Source organism: Rattus rattus, chromosome 2 (assembly GCF_011064425.1).
Source record: "Rattus rattus isolate New Zealand chromosome 2, Rrattus_CSIRO_v1, whole genome shotgun sequence".
NCBI classification, from domain to species: domain Eukaryota; kingdom Metazoa; phylum Chordata; class Mammalia; order Rodentia; family Muridae; genus Rattus; species Rattus rattus.
This window is the reverse complement of record NC_046155.1, coordinates 29,400,513-29,414,521: the sequence shown is the minus strand read 5'-3', so window position 1 is coordinate 29,414,521 and position 14,009 is coordinate 29,400,513. Positions and strand designations below refer to the sequence as shown.

General features: G+C 43.5%; 2 protein-coding genes and 1 pseudogene across 3 annotated transcripts; 2 read left to right on the top strand and 1 right to left on the bottom strand.

The window, feature by feature from the left end:
• The first annotated feature begins 1,151 nt into the window (after positions 1 to 1,151).
• Positions 1,152 to 4,098, top strand: LOC116893762 (prorelaxin 1). 2 transcript variants are annotated; one of them, XM_032895464.1, is made up of 2 exons: positions 1,152 to 1,395; positions 3,553 to 4,098. In XM_032895464.1, exons 1-2 carry the CDS (start codon positions 1,185 to 1,187, stop codon positions 3,900 to 3,902), a joined length of 561 nt encoding a protein of 186 aa, XP_032751355.1. In that variant the 5' UTR covers positions 1,152 to 1,184; the 3' UTR covers positions 3,903 to 4,098. The 2 variants fall into 2 exon arrangements, with proteins under 2 accessions (XP_032751355.1, XP_032751356.1); XM_032895465.1 differs by having other exon boundaries at positions 1,181 to 1,395; positions 3,556 to 4,098.
• Positions 4,099 to 8,297: 4,199 nt separating this feature from the next.
• On the bottom strand, positions 8,298 to 10,156 carry LOC116893761 (annotated as a pseudogene).
• Positions 10,157 to 10,216: 60 nt separating this feature from the next.
• On the top strand, positions 10,217 to 13,485 carry Insl6 (insulin like 6). Its single transcript, XM_032895463.1, has 2 exons — positions 10,217 to 10,576; positions 13,100 to 13,485. The coding sequence occupies exons 1-2, from the start codon at positions 10,303 to 10,305 to the stop codon at positions 13,393 to 13,395; spliced, it is 570 nt and encodes a 189-aa protein (XP_032751354.1). The 5' UTR covers positions 10,217 to 10,302; the 3' UTR covers positions 13,396 to 13,485.
• Positions 13,486 to 14,009: the final 524 nt, after the last annotated feature.

Sequence of the window (14,009 nt, the reverse complement as noted above, 5' to 3'; positions counted from 1 at the left end):
AGGAGACAAAGACACAGCAAACAGAACTATGGACTGGCGTCATGGATAAACATAGACACAAAAACACTCAACAACAACAACAACAACAACAACAACAACAACAAAAAAGATCAAAAAATCATTCGTGGTCATCACAGTGGATGCATCTGAGAGATGCAAGGATAGTTTACCATATGCAAATCAATAAATGTAATATATCATCAGATTGCATTGCAAAAGTCATGAAAGGTATCTCCATATAAGTAGGAAAAGCCTTGGCTATAATTCAACATTGCATCATGATTTAAAACAAGTTGTAGAAAGTAGTCGCCCAACATAATCAAAAGTATACGACAAGCCACAGCCTACATCGTGTCGGATGCGGAGAATCTTAAAGCATCCCCTCTGGTACTCAGAACAAGACAAAGACATTGGCTCTTACTGCTCTTGGTCAATATAGTCCTAAAGACTTTCAGATGAACGCTAAGGCATCGAAGTGCACGGAGAACAAACAGCTGGAAAGGAAGTCAAAAACCCCACACTCCATTAAGACCAACGGAATAGCCACTATAGGATCTAAAAACCAACCTGCAAAACTCAACAGCAGTTTCAAACAACCATACTGAATTTGCTGAAAAGAAATCACAAAAGCAACCAGGTTCACATCAGCAAAAACAAAAACAAAACAAAACAAAACAAAAATACATTCCGGGTGAAAAATCGGTTTTCCTCTCAACAGTTTACCCTGATTCTGTTACATCCTCCATAGCCTGACCTTCCAGCAACGGCAACTATAACCTAACTGGGGTTAGAGGGTAGCATGACAGATGTTCACGCTGCCAAGCCTTTGCTTGTAAGAAGAGAGGTGGTCTCGACTTTTCTGCTGATGTGACTTAGTGCAGTGGCCATGCCTTATTCTGTAATTAAGAAAAACTTCAAATCCGGAGTAATTTTAGCATACAAGGTGGTTTGAGGGCAAGAATAGAGAGGACAGAAGAGTGTCGAGAAGAACGAAAGGTGGGTAAGCAGAACAAGACCCAAGCAGACAATACCATGCACGCGTGGGTGGGAAGTGGGTGGAGCTGGAACCATCAACACCGGTGCTGAGAGCTCCCGAGGGATATAAAAGCCGGATTGAGCTCTAGGAAAGCAGCAGGAGCCCAGTCCCGCCAAGGCTGAACCGCCCAGGAGCAGCCCAGACCGGAATGTCCAGCAGACTCTTGCTCCAGCTCCTGGGGTTCTGGCTGTTGCTGGGCCAGCCTTGCAGGGCGCGAGTCTCGGAGGAGTGGATGGACCAAGTCATTCAGGTGTGCGGCCGTGGATATGCCCGCGCATGGATCGAAGTCTGCGGAGCCTCCGTGGGAAGACTGGCTTTGAGCCAGGAGGAGCCAGCTCCGCTAGCCAGGCAAGCCACTGGTGAGCGCCCTCTGATCTCACCCCAGCCTTCCCATGCTTCCCATTGGCTGATTATCGGAAAGCGCCCCCTCAACCCGGTGTGTGTGTGTGTGTGTGTGTGTGTGTGTGTGTGTGTGTGTGTGTGTGTGTGTGTGTGTGTGTGTGTGTGTGTGTGATTTCCAACCTCAGGTTTAACCTTAGTATCGTGCTTGGGTTAAAGAGTTTCAGAGAGAACTCATCAGAAGGAGGTGGGTGTGCTGATGCCAAGGACTTCATTCGCACTAGGGGAGGCGCTGGGTCTTTCCCAGAGCCAAAATCTGGGCTTGGAGCGCGCCTACCTGGGTGAACTACTGCTTCTTGTTTTTAAAACACATCACTCAGGGGGTTGGGGATTTAGCTCAGTGGTAGAGCCCTTGCCTAGGAAGCTCAAGGCCCTGGGTTCGGTCCCCAGCTCCGAAAAAAAGAACCAAAAAAAAAAAAAAAAAACACACATCACTCAGAAAGCCTTGCTACGTGCTATCGTGGCCGAAAACTCATTAGTGCATAGAGCACAAATAATATTTGAATCCAAAACCCAGTAATTAAAAAGTGCATACTTGTATAAGTTCAGTTAGATTAAATTGTAATATTTGCATGTATTGTCTACAAACCAAAAAATACGGGTTTCAAAATAAGTTAAAAAATAGTTTTAAGTAAAGAATTTCAAGGCACATAAGCTTGTAAGGTTAACTCTAACCTCAACTACAGCTGGTCATTGCTTACTGGTTTTAAATACATAAAAGGGGATCATCAGCTTTGCTTGACAGCCAATAAAACTCTGCCGGGACAAAATTTTAGAGCAAGGGGGGCGGGGATTGATAAGGTGATTTAAAGTTAGAATGTTTTAGTGAAGAAAAAAGCCAAAACTAATATACACGGGGACAGACTTGGAATGAGCAAGGGACTCTCCTTGGCATTGGTTTTCTCTAGGGAGTAAGCCTCTGAGGCAAGCCAGTCATCTCCCTTCCACACTTAGGCAGTGCCTTTTGGATTCCTTGGTTTTATTATTTCCAGAGGAAGACTTATTGATGAGCCCACACACTGTTCTGCTGCACAAGAACAGCGGCAAGAACTGAGCCGTCCCGCTATAATTTAAACTTAATCGGTGTTGCCACTCTCTTGGTCTGGCAACACTCTCAGTTTGTGCATTTGGAATAGGTAAGGGCGGGGGGAGGTTTGAGTTACTATAAAGCGGTTTGTAGACAGAAAAAAATGTTTCCCTCTTAATCTCCTAACTGACATCGCTGGTGGAAACAGTCTGTGAATGTTGAACTGTATACGTACAAAGAAGTGAGGGGTCAGGCGGTTCTAGAGGTTTTCCCACAACACCGGAGCAAACTGCACACTCAGCACATTGGTCCAGGCACCGAGGGGAAGCACACGGTTTGGGAAGCATTTTTTTAGGCTGTTCCTTTCTTGAGTATACAATACCATTAACTTGGAGCAAACACTCTGGAGAAGATTTCTCCGTAAGTGTTGAGAGACATCCATCTTCCTCTAGTCAGAGCTGAACTGTTGGAAATTCTGTCTTTTAAACTTTATCCTAAAGCAGTAACTTGACACTCCGGGCCTCCTAAATCATGAAAATATTTTTCAAGGATAACTTTTTCATGGCTCAAGGGCAATGAAGAAAATTACTCAGGTTAGAAAACATGCAAATGAGTGGTTTTTGTTGTATTTTGGTTTTTTGAGACAGGGTCTTTCTATCATAGTCCTGGCTAATCTGGAACTCACGCTGTACACCTGCTGGTTTTGAACTCATGGAGGTCCACTTGCCTCTGCTCTCCAAATGCTAGGATTCACAGGCTAGACAACGTGCGAAATAATGTTTTCAATGACCAGAGTGATTTCAGAAAAGTAAGAGTTCAATGTCAAAGGGTGAAAATTACTGTGATAAAAGCAAGAAGAGCATAGTAAACAAAGAAGCCGTATGGAGTAGACTGAACCTTGGTAAGATTATAGCACTCTGAACTGCCGAGCCAGGAAAACCATTGAGCTATTCAATGCTCACTGACCCTATTTCCCTGTTTAATTACATTCAGGCAAAATGCTTTTTTCTATACAGATGTCTGTAGTTTCCCGAATGCTCCTTGATATAAATAGTGCTACCCCCACTCACTTTTCTTTTTTTAAACTTAGCAGAAGTTGTGCCATCCTTCATCAACAAAGACGCGGAGCCTTTCGATATGACGTTGAAATGCCTTCCAAATTTGTCTGAGGAGCGGAAGGCAGCACTGTCTGAGGGGCGAGCACCGTTCCCAGAGCTACAACAACACGCACCCGCGTTGAGCGATTCCGTTGTTAGCTTGGAAGGATTTAAGAAAACTTTGCACAATCAGCTGGGTGAAGCAGAAGATGGCGGTCCTCCAGAGCTCAAATACTTACGCTCAGACGCTCAGTCACGGAAAAAGAGGCAGTCTGGCGCACTGCTCAGTGAGCAGTGTTGCCACATCGGCTGTACCAGAAGATCCATTGCTAAACTCTGCTGATACGGAGCTAATGGTGCGCAACCCGGGCAGCATCCGTGTGCGTTCTTGCTACCTGGCTGATGCCTCTTTCTGTCCCCCTTTCTTATTTATTAGGATCTGAGAAACCATAATTCACACTTGGATTTGTCCTTTGATAGGAGAGAAATGTTCTCTGCATTGTTGTAGTTCTGTTAATAATATTTTTATGCAAAACTTATTTTTTTGCCTTTTTGTTTTTCTCCATCTTTATTAACTTGGGTATTTCTTATTTACATTTCGAATGTTTTTCCCTTTCCCGGTTTCCGGGCCAACATTCCTCTAATCCCTCCCCCTCCCCTTCTATATGGGTGTTCCCCTCCCCATCCCCCCCCCATTACCCCCCCCCCCCCCTGAAATCCCGTTCACTGGGGGTTCAGTCTTGGCAGGACCAAGAGCTTCCCCTTCCACTGGTGCTCTTACTGGGCCATTCATTGCTACCTATGAGGTTGGAGCCCCGGGTCAGTCCATGTATAGTCTTTGGGTAGTGCTTAGTCCCTGGAAGCTCTGGTTGGTTGGCATTGTTGTTCATATGGGGTCTCGAGCCCCTTCAAGCTCTTTCAGTCCTTTTTCTGATTCCTTCAACGGGGGTCCCATTCTCAGTACAGTGGTTTGCTGCTGGCATTAACTTAAAACGATTGTAAATTCTTACCACTTTATCATACCCAATAGCTCACCCTAATACAATGCCCTCTTAAGAAATCCTATGGGCTCTTCTGGCCTCTGCAGTCACCACACATGCAAGTGTCACAGGACATGCATGCAGGCAGAACAGCCATACGCATAAAGTTAAAAAGTAATAATTAAATAAGATACATTTAAATGACAATTTAATAAATCCATGAAACTGTGCTAATAATAAATACTACCTAAATGTTTTTCTTCACATGACAGATACTCATTAAGACTCAATTTAGGAGATGCTAGGTTATAAATATGAACAAAAAAATGCCTCATTTCCTAATGAGCTTTTTAAAAAGGATTTTAAACATTAAACAGGTAGGGAAACAGTATGAAGAACTCGTAAATTCTCACTTATTAATTTACCAAATATTATCTACTTACTGGCACTTAACTTATTATTTGTTGATAGCATTATTAATTATATCTATTAGCCTAAGTTATTAAGAACCTACTGTATTCTTGACTCTTTTTAAAGCAAGGAAGATAACACAGTAAATAAGTCAGATGAAGATTCTTACCTCCATGGCAAACACATTCTGATAGGAAGAGAGAACACAGATAAAGATGTGAAATCTATGCCCTGTCAGTTTGTGATGGGTGGCATGGGAAAATGGAAAGCGGGACAATGGCCCAGTCTTAATCAAGGTTAGTATTGTTATGACGAAACACCATGACCAAAGCAACTTGGGGAGGAAAGGATTACTTTGGCTTACACTTCCCCATCACTCTTCAAAGGAGGTCAAGACAGGAACTCAAACAAGGAACCTGGAGGCAGGAGCTGAGGCAGAAGTCATGGAAGGTTGCTGCTTCCTGGCTTGCTCAGCCTGCTTTCTTAGAACCCATGACCACCAACTCAGGGATGGCACCTCTCAGGGTGGGCTGGGTCCTCCCTCATCACCAATTAAGAAAACGCTCCACAGGCTTGCCCCAGCCCAATCTCAGTTGACGATCCCTCCTCTCCAATGACTCTAGCTTGTGTCATGTTGACATAAAACTAGCCAACACAGGCATCGAAAGCACAGAGTACCCTGTAAATCACAGTGTTTGGCACACAGAGCTTGAGCATTTAAATCTCCATGAAGGAAAGTGATGAGATTGTTCTTATCTGTATTCTATGATCTTTTAAAATGACTGGTAGTTGATTTAACAGTACCACTATGAGTACTGGACAAAGCTAGGGGAACAGAAAATAGAATCAGAAGACAGAAAAGAGAAAGAAATAAATTATAAGTGAAACTACTGGGCTGGGAATATTAACAGAGTAAATCCACGCTCCCCTCTGGCTAGCATTCTGAAGTTGATGAAATTACTTCCGGATAATAAAATTTCATTGGAAATTATAAAGGGGGCAGTTATTAATTCAGAGACTCATAATGGGTCAAAGTACTGAGAACAAGTGGCTATCAGTGCTTAGCCTTAAACAGGACACTGATATCACCCCCATCAGGGCCCATGGAGTGTCTGTCATGCAAGAAGGCAGTGGGGGGTTGGGGATTTGGCTCAGTGGTAGAGCGCTTGCCTGGGAAGCCGCAAGGCCCTGGTTTGGTTCCCAGCTCGAAAAAAAGAAAAAGAAAAGAAAAAAAAAAAAAGAAGGCAGTGGGGGACTAGAAATGGAAGAGTGCTCTGTGCTGTCTTCTGGACATGGACCTGCACAAACTTGGACCCTTCAGCGTTCCGTCATGGACCGTAGGAACTGATGAATATTTTCAGCAGTGGGGCAGAACGTAAAACCAACATAGAAAACGGTAACCTGAGTATAGATCCATAATGAACTCACTGGGGAAAAAGCAGGGGGGATTCCCATTCCCAGTAACTTCCCAAAACTAGAGGTGAAAAACTTCTACGGTGAAAACTTTAAAACATAGCAGAATAAACTGGAACCATAATAGAAAACAGAATGGCTTCCCATGCTCATGAACAGAGAGAGTTAATATGGCAAAACTGGCTGCTATCAGCACAATACTCATCAGAATCCCAGTGCCACTCTTGACAGCACTAGAAAAGATAACCCTAAAGTTCTCTTGGAAGCACAAAAGACCCTGAACAGCTAAAGAAATGCTCATCAGAAAGAGCAATGCTGGGAGTATTACAGTAGCCAAGAGCGAATCACATCAGAGTCCGAGAAGCAAAAGCACCAGGTACTGGCGTGAAGACAGATACATGGACCAATGGAATAGTTTAGCAGACCCCAAATAAAGCTGCACATTCACAGCCACCAGGGTTTTAACAAAGGTAGGAGAAAAGATAGCCTCTTTACAACAGTGCTGAGAAAACTGGGTTTTCACATAGAGTGAAGTTAGATTCTTATTTTCCATATATATTTTTTTTAATTCAAAATGACTCAAAAACTTGAAAGTGTAAAACTTCAAGAGGATAATACAGGGCAAACACTTCAAGATTCAACATAGCCAGAGGCTTTCTGAAAAGAACTCCAATAGCACAGGAAATGATCCCAATAATTAGAAAGATCATATGATATTAAAAAGGCTCTGTATAGCAAAACAAAGAAACAAAGAAACAAAAAACCCAGCCTTCACTGTAAAGATGTAGCCTATAGAATGAGGGAAACGATTTACTAATTACCATTAGAAAGGGCAATAATACCCCCCTATATGAAGAACTGCAATTTTTAAATACCAGGAAAGGTACTCATCAGATCCATAAATGAACTAGAGAACTGAACTCTCAAAAGCAGAAATGCAAATGGCTAAAAACTATTTGAACATTCTTACCCATCAGAGAAATTCAATTTATAAATGACTGGAGAGTCCATATCCCTCTATCCGGAATAGCTATTATCAGTCAATAAAGCAGGTGACTGCAGATGCTGGCAGATGTGGGGAAGTGGGAACGTTTACTCGCTGCTGGTGAGAATACAAATACATACCGCCAGTGGCAGTTCCTGAAGAAACTAAACAGAACGACCAGGTCACAGTTCAGTAGTGCTTGGGAATGTATCACAGGGCTCTGAGTCAACCCGTATCCCAGCACCCATGGCAGGAAGCTTATAACCACTCTTGCACACACATACACACACACACACACTCACACACCACCACCACCATCACCAGGTGATCCGACACCTTCTTATGACCTCAGTGGGGACCCACACTTGAGTGCACATACCCATATATATATTTAAATATAAAAACAAAAACATTTTTAAAAATGTGGTACATATGCACAATAAAATTTGAATACATTCATGAAGAAAAAAGGAAATTATGACCTTCGTAGGAAAATAGATACAAGTGTAAGTTGTGTTAAATAAAGTACGTTTGATTAAAATATTTTATGACAATGTTCTGGAGTAAAGTTAATAGTATGGGATACTAGTAAATATATCTGAAATTGACTATAACATTAGAACTTATTCACTGAAAATTAGTCTTTTAAATAATAAATTTTCAGTTAAATAAATCCATTTAGTCACTATACTGCTAATGATAACGTGTAGCAGTTAAGAATGCATCCCTGAGCAGTGAGATGCTCTAGTAGGTTAAGGCACTTGCTGCCAAGCCTGACAATGTGACAACGATCCCTGAGACCCACATCATGCATGGAAAGAACTGGCTCCAACACACACACACACACACACACACACACACACACACACACACACACACACACCACATACCACACACACCACCACCACCACCACCACCACCGCCACTAGTAAATAAACGTAACAAAATAATATTTTAAAAGATTTATTGTGAAAAAAATGTGTTCCCACAAATAAACTAAGGCAAAGTTTACGGGGGACAGAATATTAAGTGATGTTTTTACTTATGCATAGAATCTAGTCTTAAAACTATGTATTTGTGTGTTTATGTATGTGTTTGCTTACAGGCGCCTGTTTGTAGGTCATGAAACTGCCAAAGGGCTCTCGAGAGGGGTGAGTGCTTAAAGAAGATAGGAGGAAATCAAGCAGTAGAGCGCATGTAATAAAAAGGCAGGAAGGGGAATTAGTGAAGGCAGAAACTGTGGGAGAGGGCAGGTAAGGGGGGCGAGCAAGCAAGACTGACTGACGTATAATGGTATAGATGGGAGAAGATGCCGCTACGAAGCCCGTTACTTTGCCTGCTAACCTAAAAAATGAATGTTTAAAAGGTTTACTTATTTGATTTGATATCTGTGAGTGTTTGCTTGTATGCCTGTATATGCACCACGAGTATGGCTGGTACTGAACTGGAGTTACGGCTATTGTGTGTGTGCTGCTTTGTTGGTACAGGGTAGCGACCCCAGATCCTCTGTAAGTGCAGCAAGCTCTCCTAACTGCCAGGACATCACTCTCGCTGCATTACCATTTTCTTTAGAGCTCTGAAGTGATTTTACCTTTATTTCCTTCACATCAAGCCAATCATTAAAATTCAGTGATTTCTGGGGTGGGGCAGAAGGAAGGCGTCATTCAGAGTGATGGAGGCCGTGACCTAGTTGGCCTCACTGGGGGAGCTGGAGGAGCACGGACTGCCCTGCTGGCAAGTAGGTGATGTTCAGAGCGAGCGGGAGAGCTGGTAAGCAATGTCCTCAGCAGCTTCCAGCTTTCACAGCTTGATCAGGCCATCACCTGCTGTGGCCAGCGAGCTGGCGATCAGCTCAGCTGCCTTGGAGTCCCCCTCAGCAGAGATGATGGCGGCCTTCTTCTGATGCTCAGCCTTTTCCATTACAAATCTGGCTCTCTCTGCTTCCTGCTGAGCCACCTGTTTGGCTTCCACCGCCTCTGTGAACTCCTTCCCGAAGGTCGGATGTGTCAGGGACACGTCATCCAGGATGAGCCCAAATGTTGCTGCTCGCTCTGTGAGGTCATCACTCACCTGCCTGGAGACCAGCTCTCGCTGCGTAATCAATTTGAGGATCTCTGTGGTGATAGATGGCAGCACTCGCTCATCATGGTCCTCGCCAACGCTGGTGTAGATATGAGGAAGCTGGCTGGCCACCGGCCGGAAGAGGATGCGTAGTGTGATGTTGACATTCTGCAAGTCTTTGCTACCAGTGATGACCGGTACATTCCGTGGTCGAGAGCGTCAGTCAAAGATAATTGGCTTCTGTACCCAAGGGATGAGAAAGTGAGTCCGTTCCCCTACCACAATGTCCTGAATGCCACGGTAAAGCAGAGTTCACCACGCCTCCTGCAACTGCTAACGCCAGGCCAAAGTTTCCAATGGACTCAAACACTTTGGCAGCCATGAGTCCTTCTGCTGCTTCCACTCACACCTGTTTCCACTCTCCATTACCAATTTTTTAAAGTTAAAAAACATAATCCATGAAGGAGATGAGAAGTTTCTCCGAAGGGAAGAGATGGCTCGCGTAAACACTAGGTAAAAAGGAGATCAGATTCCGGGTGGTGGATGCTGCATCTCAGAGTCCTATGTTCTTATATTTCACGAGGCACTTTCTTGGAGAGGACACAAGAAAAATGAATGAATAAACGTGAGGGAAAGAAGACATTTTTAAAACTCATTTCTGAGCAGAAAAGAGCCTGTTAATTTCAACTTTCTGCAAGCCGGAAGTCCAAGTAAGCCTGGAACACCCCACCCCTAACCTAAGTGTTCTGGAGAAGATTGCCCCGAGGGAGAGCAACCCGAGAGCCGAGCGGAGAGGGGCGTGGTTGGGGGCGTGGTGCGTGTAGAAGGCGGGGCGGGGCGGGGGCGGGGCGACGGCCGTTGCAGCGCGCCGGGCCCCATAGTGGAGCCCAGGGATGAAGCAGCTGTGCTGTTCTTGTCTTTTGTGGCTTGGACTCCTACTGGCTCCTTTCTCCCAGGAACAAGAAGAGGTCACCAGCCCCACGAAGTTGTGCGGCAGGGACCTGTTGGTAGAAGTTATAAAACTCTGTGGCCAAAATGACTGGAGCCGGTTCTCGATGGAAGAGCAAAAAAGTCCTATGACAGAGTTGGTTCCCCAATACACACGGAAAGTCAAAACCTTCAACCCTCACCGGTCCTCCTCCTCCTGGGGAAGATTGACACACCCAGGTAAAACTCTGAAGGGAAGGCATGTTAGCTTATCAGTGTGCAAACTCCTCTTTTTTTATCCTCGACTCTGCTCCGCCAGTGAATTTCTGTAGGAAATAGAATTTGTGCCTAGTGTACGTGTAAATACAATTTTTAAAACCATACGAACTAATTAGACTTAGAAGAAATAATTTGGTCAGAGTGGGCCTTATTAAAAAGATGACCTTTTCATGTGTCCCCAACATTCCACGTGTTATTAAGCTTAATCTCCAAGGCAGTGTTAGGAGGCAAAGTGAGGGAATTAAGGCCATTATCACAGAAATGGCTTGTCCTGAGTGAATCTGTTGTGAAATCAACTTCATGCTTCTCTTCCTGCACCTCTGCTATGGGATGATGCTACAGGAAAAGTCCTTGGACCCTGTAGCATCTCTAGATCAGGAATCAAATAAATTCTTGTTCATTTGAAATTAACCACTGTCAGGCATTCTCAGAAAACGGATCTAGGTGGTAAGGGACTAGCCACAGAGATAGGTGGCTGTGGTGCGGGAGTTTTTTAGAGGAAACTGAAGGGGGAAAGACACTGCTATCTGAATTATATGGGGAAGAGTGGGGAGGTCAGGATGGCTGGAACAGGAAGCAAAAGCAGCAGCAGCGTGGGGCAGTAAGGTTCCTCCAGAAGGGTTGATCGAGGTAAGACAGCAAAAATCAACAGAACAATTCATGTGAACTGAAAACTTCGTAAAGGTCACAGGGAAGGACAAGGGGCTGTGAAATGAGTCTTGGCATGGATAGTTCATCTATGCAAATGGGTAGAAAGGGAGACTGTATATATGGGGACAATGAAATTTCTCTGTCGATTGCAGCGATGCTGAAGGTGAATTAGCACGATGAATTGCATAGACAGATTTCGTGATCTTGACCTACCCTTACCTTTCTGGTATAAGCTTTTCTCCTATGTTGTAAAATGTTTGTAGGTTCACTTAACTAATTTCATAGGTTTTTTTTTTTTCCAAGCCAGTGTTTGCATGTGAAACGACTTACAAGAACTTAAAAAAAAAAAAAATCCGTGTTCTTACTTGATTTGGAAATAGGAAGTTAAAGTCATAAAGTGAAAGGGAGCTACTTGTAAACTACTTTCCTTTAAAAATAGGTGGGATTCACCTCTAAAACCATCTAGTCTTGCTTTTGATTTGTCATCCATGTGCTTAAGTTTCGTATGTCTGTGTCTGTTGAGGTTTTCATTTAGATTTTATTTCAAATGTTAAAAAATTAATAATAATTTATTTTAAAATGGCTATATCTATACTAGTTCCTCTTTTCTTACTGTATTTTGTTTCCTTTAACCTTTGTTTTCTTGTTTAGTTACAAGTCTGTCTTACTAGTCAGAAAAGCAGGAAAGGGCAGTACACTGCATCCTCTCGCTTCAGGGACAGAGCGGCCCTGGCAAAACCTCACAATGAAAGACCAGGTGGGAAGAAAGACCCAGTAAAGGATTCAGAAAGGCCAAGAATCCACACAGACTCTACACTCCTCTATCTCCTTTCTTCCTCCTCGTCCCTCTCTTTCTCCTTTTGCCCATCTGTATTTGTGTTCCTTTCTTCTACAGCAAGCCTCATGGAATCTTTTCAGTCTCAAAACTTGCTAATTCCTCCTCCTCCTTCTCCTCTTCCTCCTCCACCTTGTTTCTCATCATCATCATCCTTTTCTTCCTCTTCTTCCACTGCCTTCTCTTTTAATTTCAAATAGAAATATGACTGAACTGATTAGTTTCCCCACATGCCATCCATCCCCACCCCCATAATAGACTTCTTTCCTTGAGTGTCAATAGGGGTTATAGGATGTGGAGTGCAGCTCACAGAGCTGAATCTGTGGTTAAGGCCACCAAGTCATCCATAAGCCCATACATGGATGAGTGAAATGCACTGTGGGAAAGCCACACCCTGGGAAGTTATTTAGCCATGAAAGGGATAAAGGAGGGACGTAGATGACTCCCTGGTTAATCATGGAAACTACTATGCTAATTGAAAGGCAGACAAAATTGACCACATACCAAAAGCAACCCCGTTTGTGACACACAGAACAGACAAATCCATGGGGAAGCATAGATGACGGGTTGCCTAGTGCTAGAGGGAGAGATGGTGGGTTCGGGCTTTCTGTTGGTTTATTTGTTCTGCTTGTTATTGTTTTGAGAGGTGAGAGAAGCATTCTGGAATTAGAAAGGGGTACTGGCCCCACCACCTTGACAACCTTGAAGATCCAGTGGGAGCCATTGATTTTCAGTGTGTTGTAAAATGCTGAATTTGACAGCACGAGAGCAGTATCACAATAAAAAAAACCGCTATTACCAAATGTTTGAAGCTTGCTAACTAAGTCTTCTCGTAGGGGAACGCTGCAACTATTTCGCTGAAAAGCACACTGCCTCTCAACTTCTATTTGAAATGATTTTAAGTAGTTATCTGATTTTAGTATTGCAATACTAAATTTGTATCTAACAGAGGATCTGGATAAAGAGGACTTCCCCCCCTCCCCATTGTCTCCCGACAGGCGTCTCCCAGAAGAAAGCAACACACACTTGGGAATCTCAGTCACTGCCCAACTATCAGCTTAAAAAGGAGGAGCTGCTTCCGAAGACAGGAGTGCATTCATACCACGGCGGCAAGCCCTATGTGAAGAGTGTAAAATTTCAGAAGAAAAACACTGACAAAATGAGTACCTTCAGCGGCTTATTTTGGGGGAACCATCCCCAGAGGAAGCGCAGAGGTTTCGCAGATAAATGCTGTTCTATAGGGTGCTCCAAAGAGGAGCTGGCCGTCGCATGCCTTCCGTTTGTTGATTTTTAAACCTTAACGATTAAACAAACATCACTGGTGACAGAGATGTACAAACTGCCGTAGAAACCATGCTCACTTAATAAAAGCTTACAAAATCCAACTTGCTACTTGTTTGCTCTTGGAGGTCTGCTTGTAGGTGCAGGACTGAACCACGCTAGAGAATGTCTGCGTGTAGTTTGCAGTGTTTTACGGTAGTAAAGAAAATCTTAGTATCTACTGACTCCGGTTTTGTTGTATATTTTGAAAGAAGGTATAAGTGTCAAGACCCATGTAGGTATTTGAAAATTGCCTATTCAGGTTTTGTCCTGGTTGAAAGCTCTTAAGCTGGGTTTAAATGGAATATGGAGTGTTATACATTCTGACTAGATGATAAAAAAAGGACTCATGCCTGTAACTACTGGGCTCATCCCAGTCATAGTCATCCAACTAATTCATCTCAGCAACTTAAAGCAGCTAGCTATGCCCCTCGCACAAGCTGTTGTACTGTGATAGTAGACACATTGTTTTAGGGCCTTGAGTTTTCTCCTTGTACCATTTCCCTGCTGAGCCATCTCACCAGCCCTGTGTGAAGTTTTTTAATGCTATAAAATTGAGCAAAACTTGAAGTTTCCAAAGTAGAATTC

Coding starts and splice junctions, on each gene's coding strand:
- LOC116893762 (XM_032895464.1), top strand. CDS start 1,185: ATGTCCAGCAGACTCTTGCTCCAGCTCCTGGGGTTCTGGCTGTTGCTG. Junction 1,396..3,552: donor GCTAGCCAGGCAAGCCACTG/GTGAGCGCCCTC, acceptor TTTTAAACTTAG/CAGAAGTTGTGCCATCCTTC.
- Insl6 (XM_032895463.1), top strand. CDS start 10,303: ATGAAGCAGCTGTGCTGTTCTTGTCTTTTGTGGCTTGGACTCCTACTG. Junction 10,577..13,099: donor GGGAAGATTGACACACCCAG/GTAAAACTCTGA, acceptor GTCTCCCGACAG/GCGTCTCCCAGAAGAAAGCA.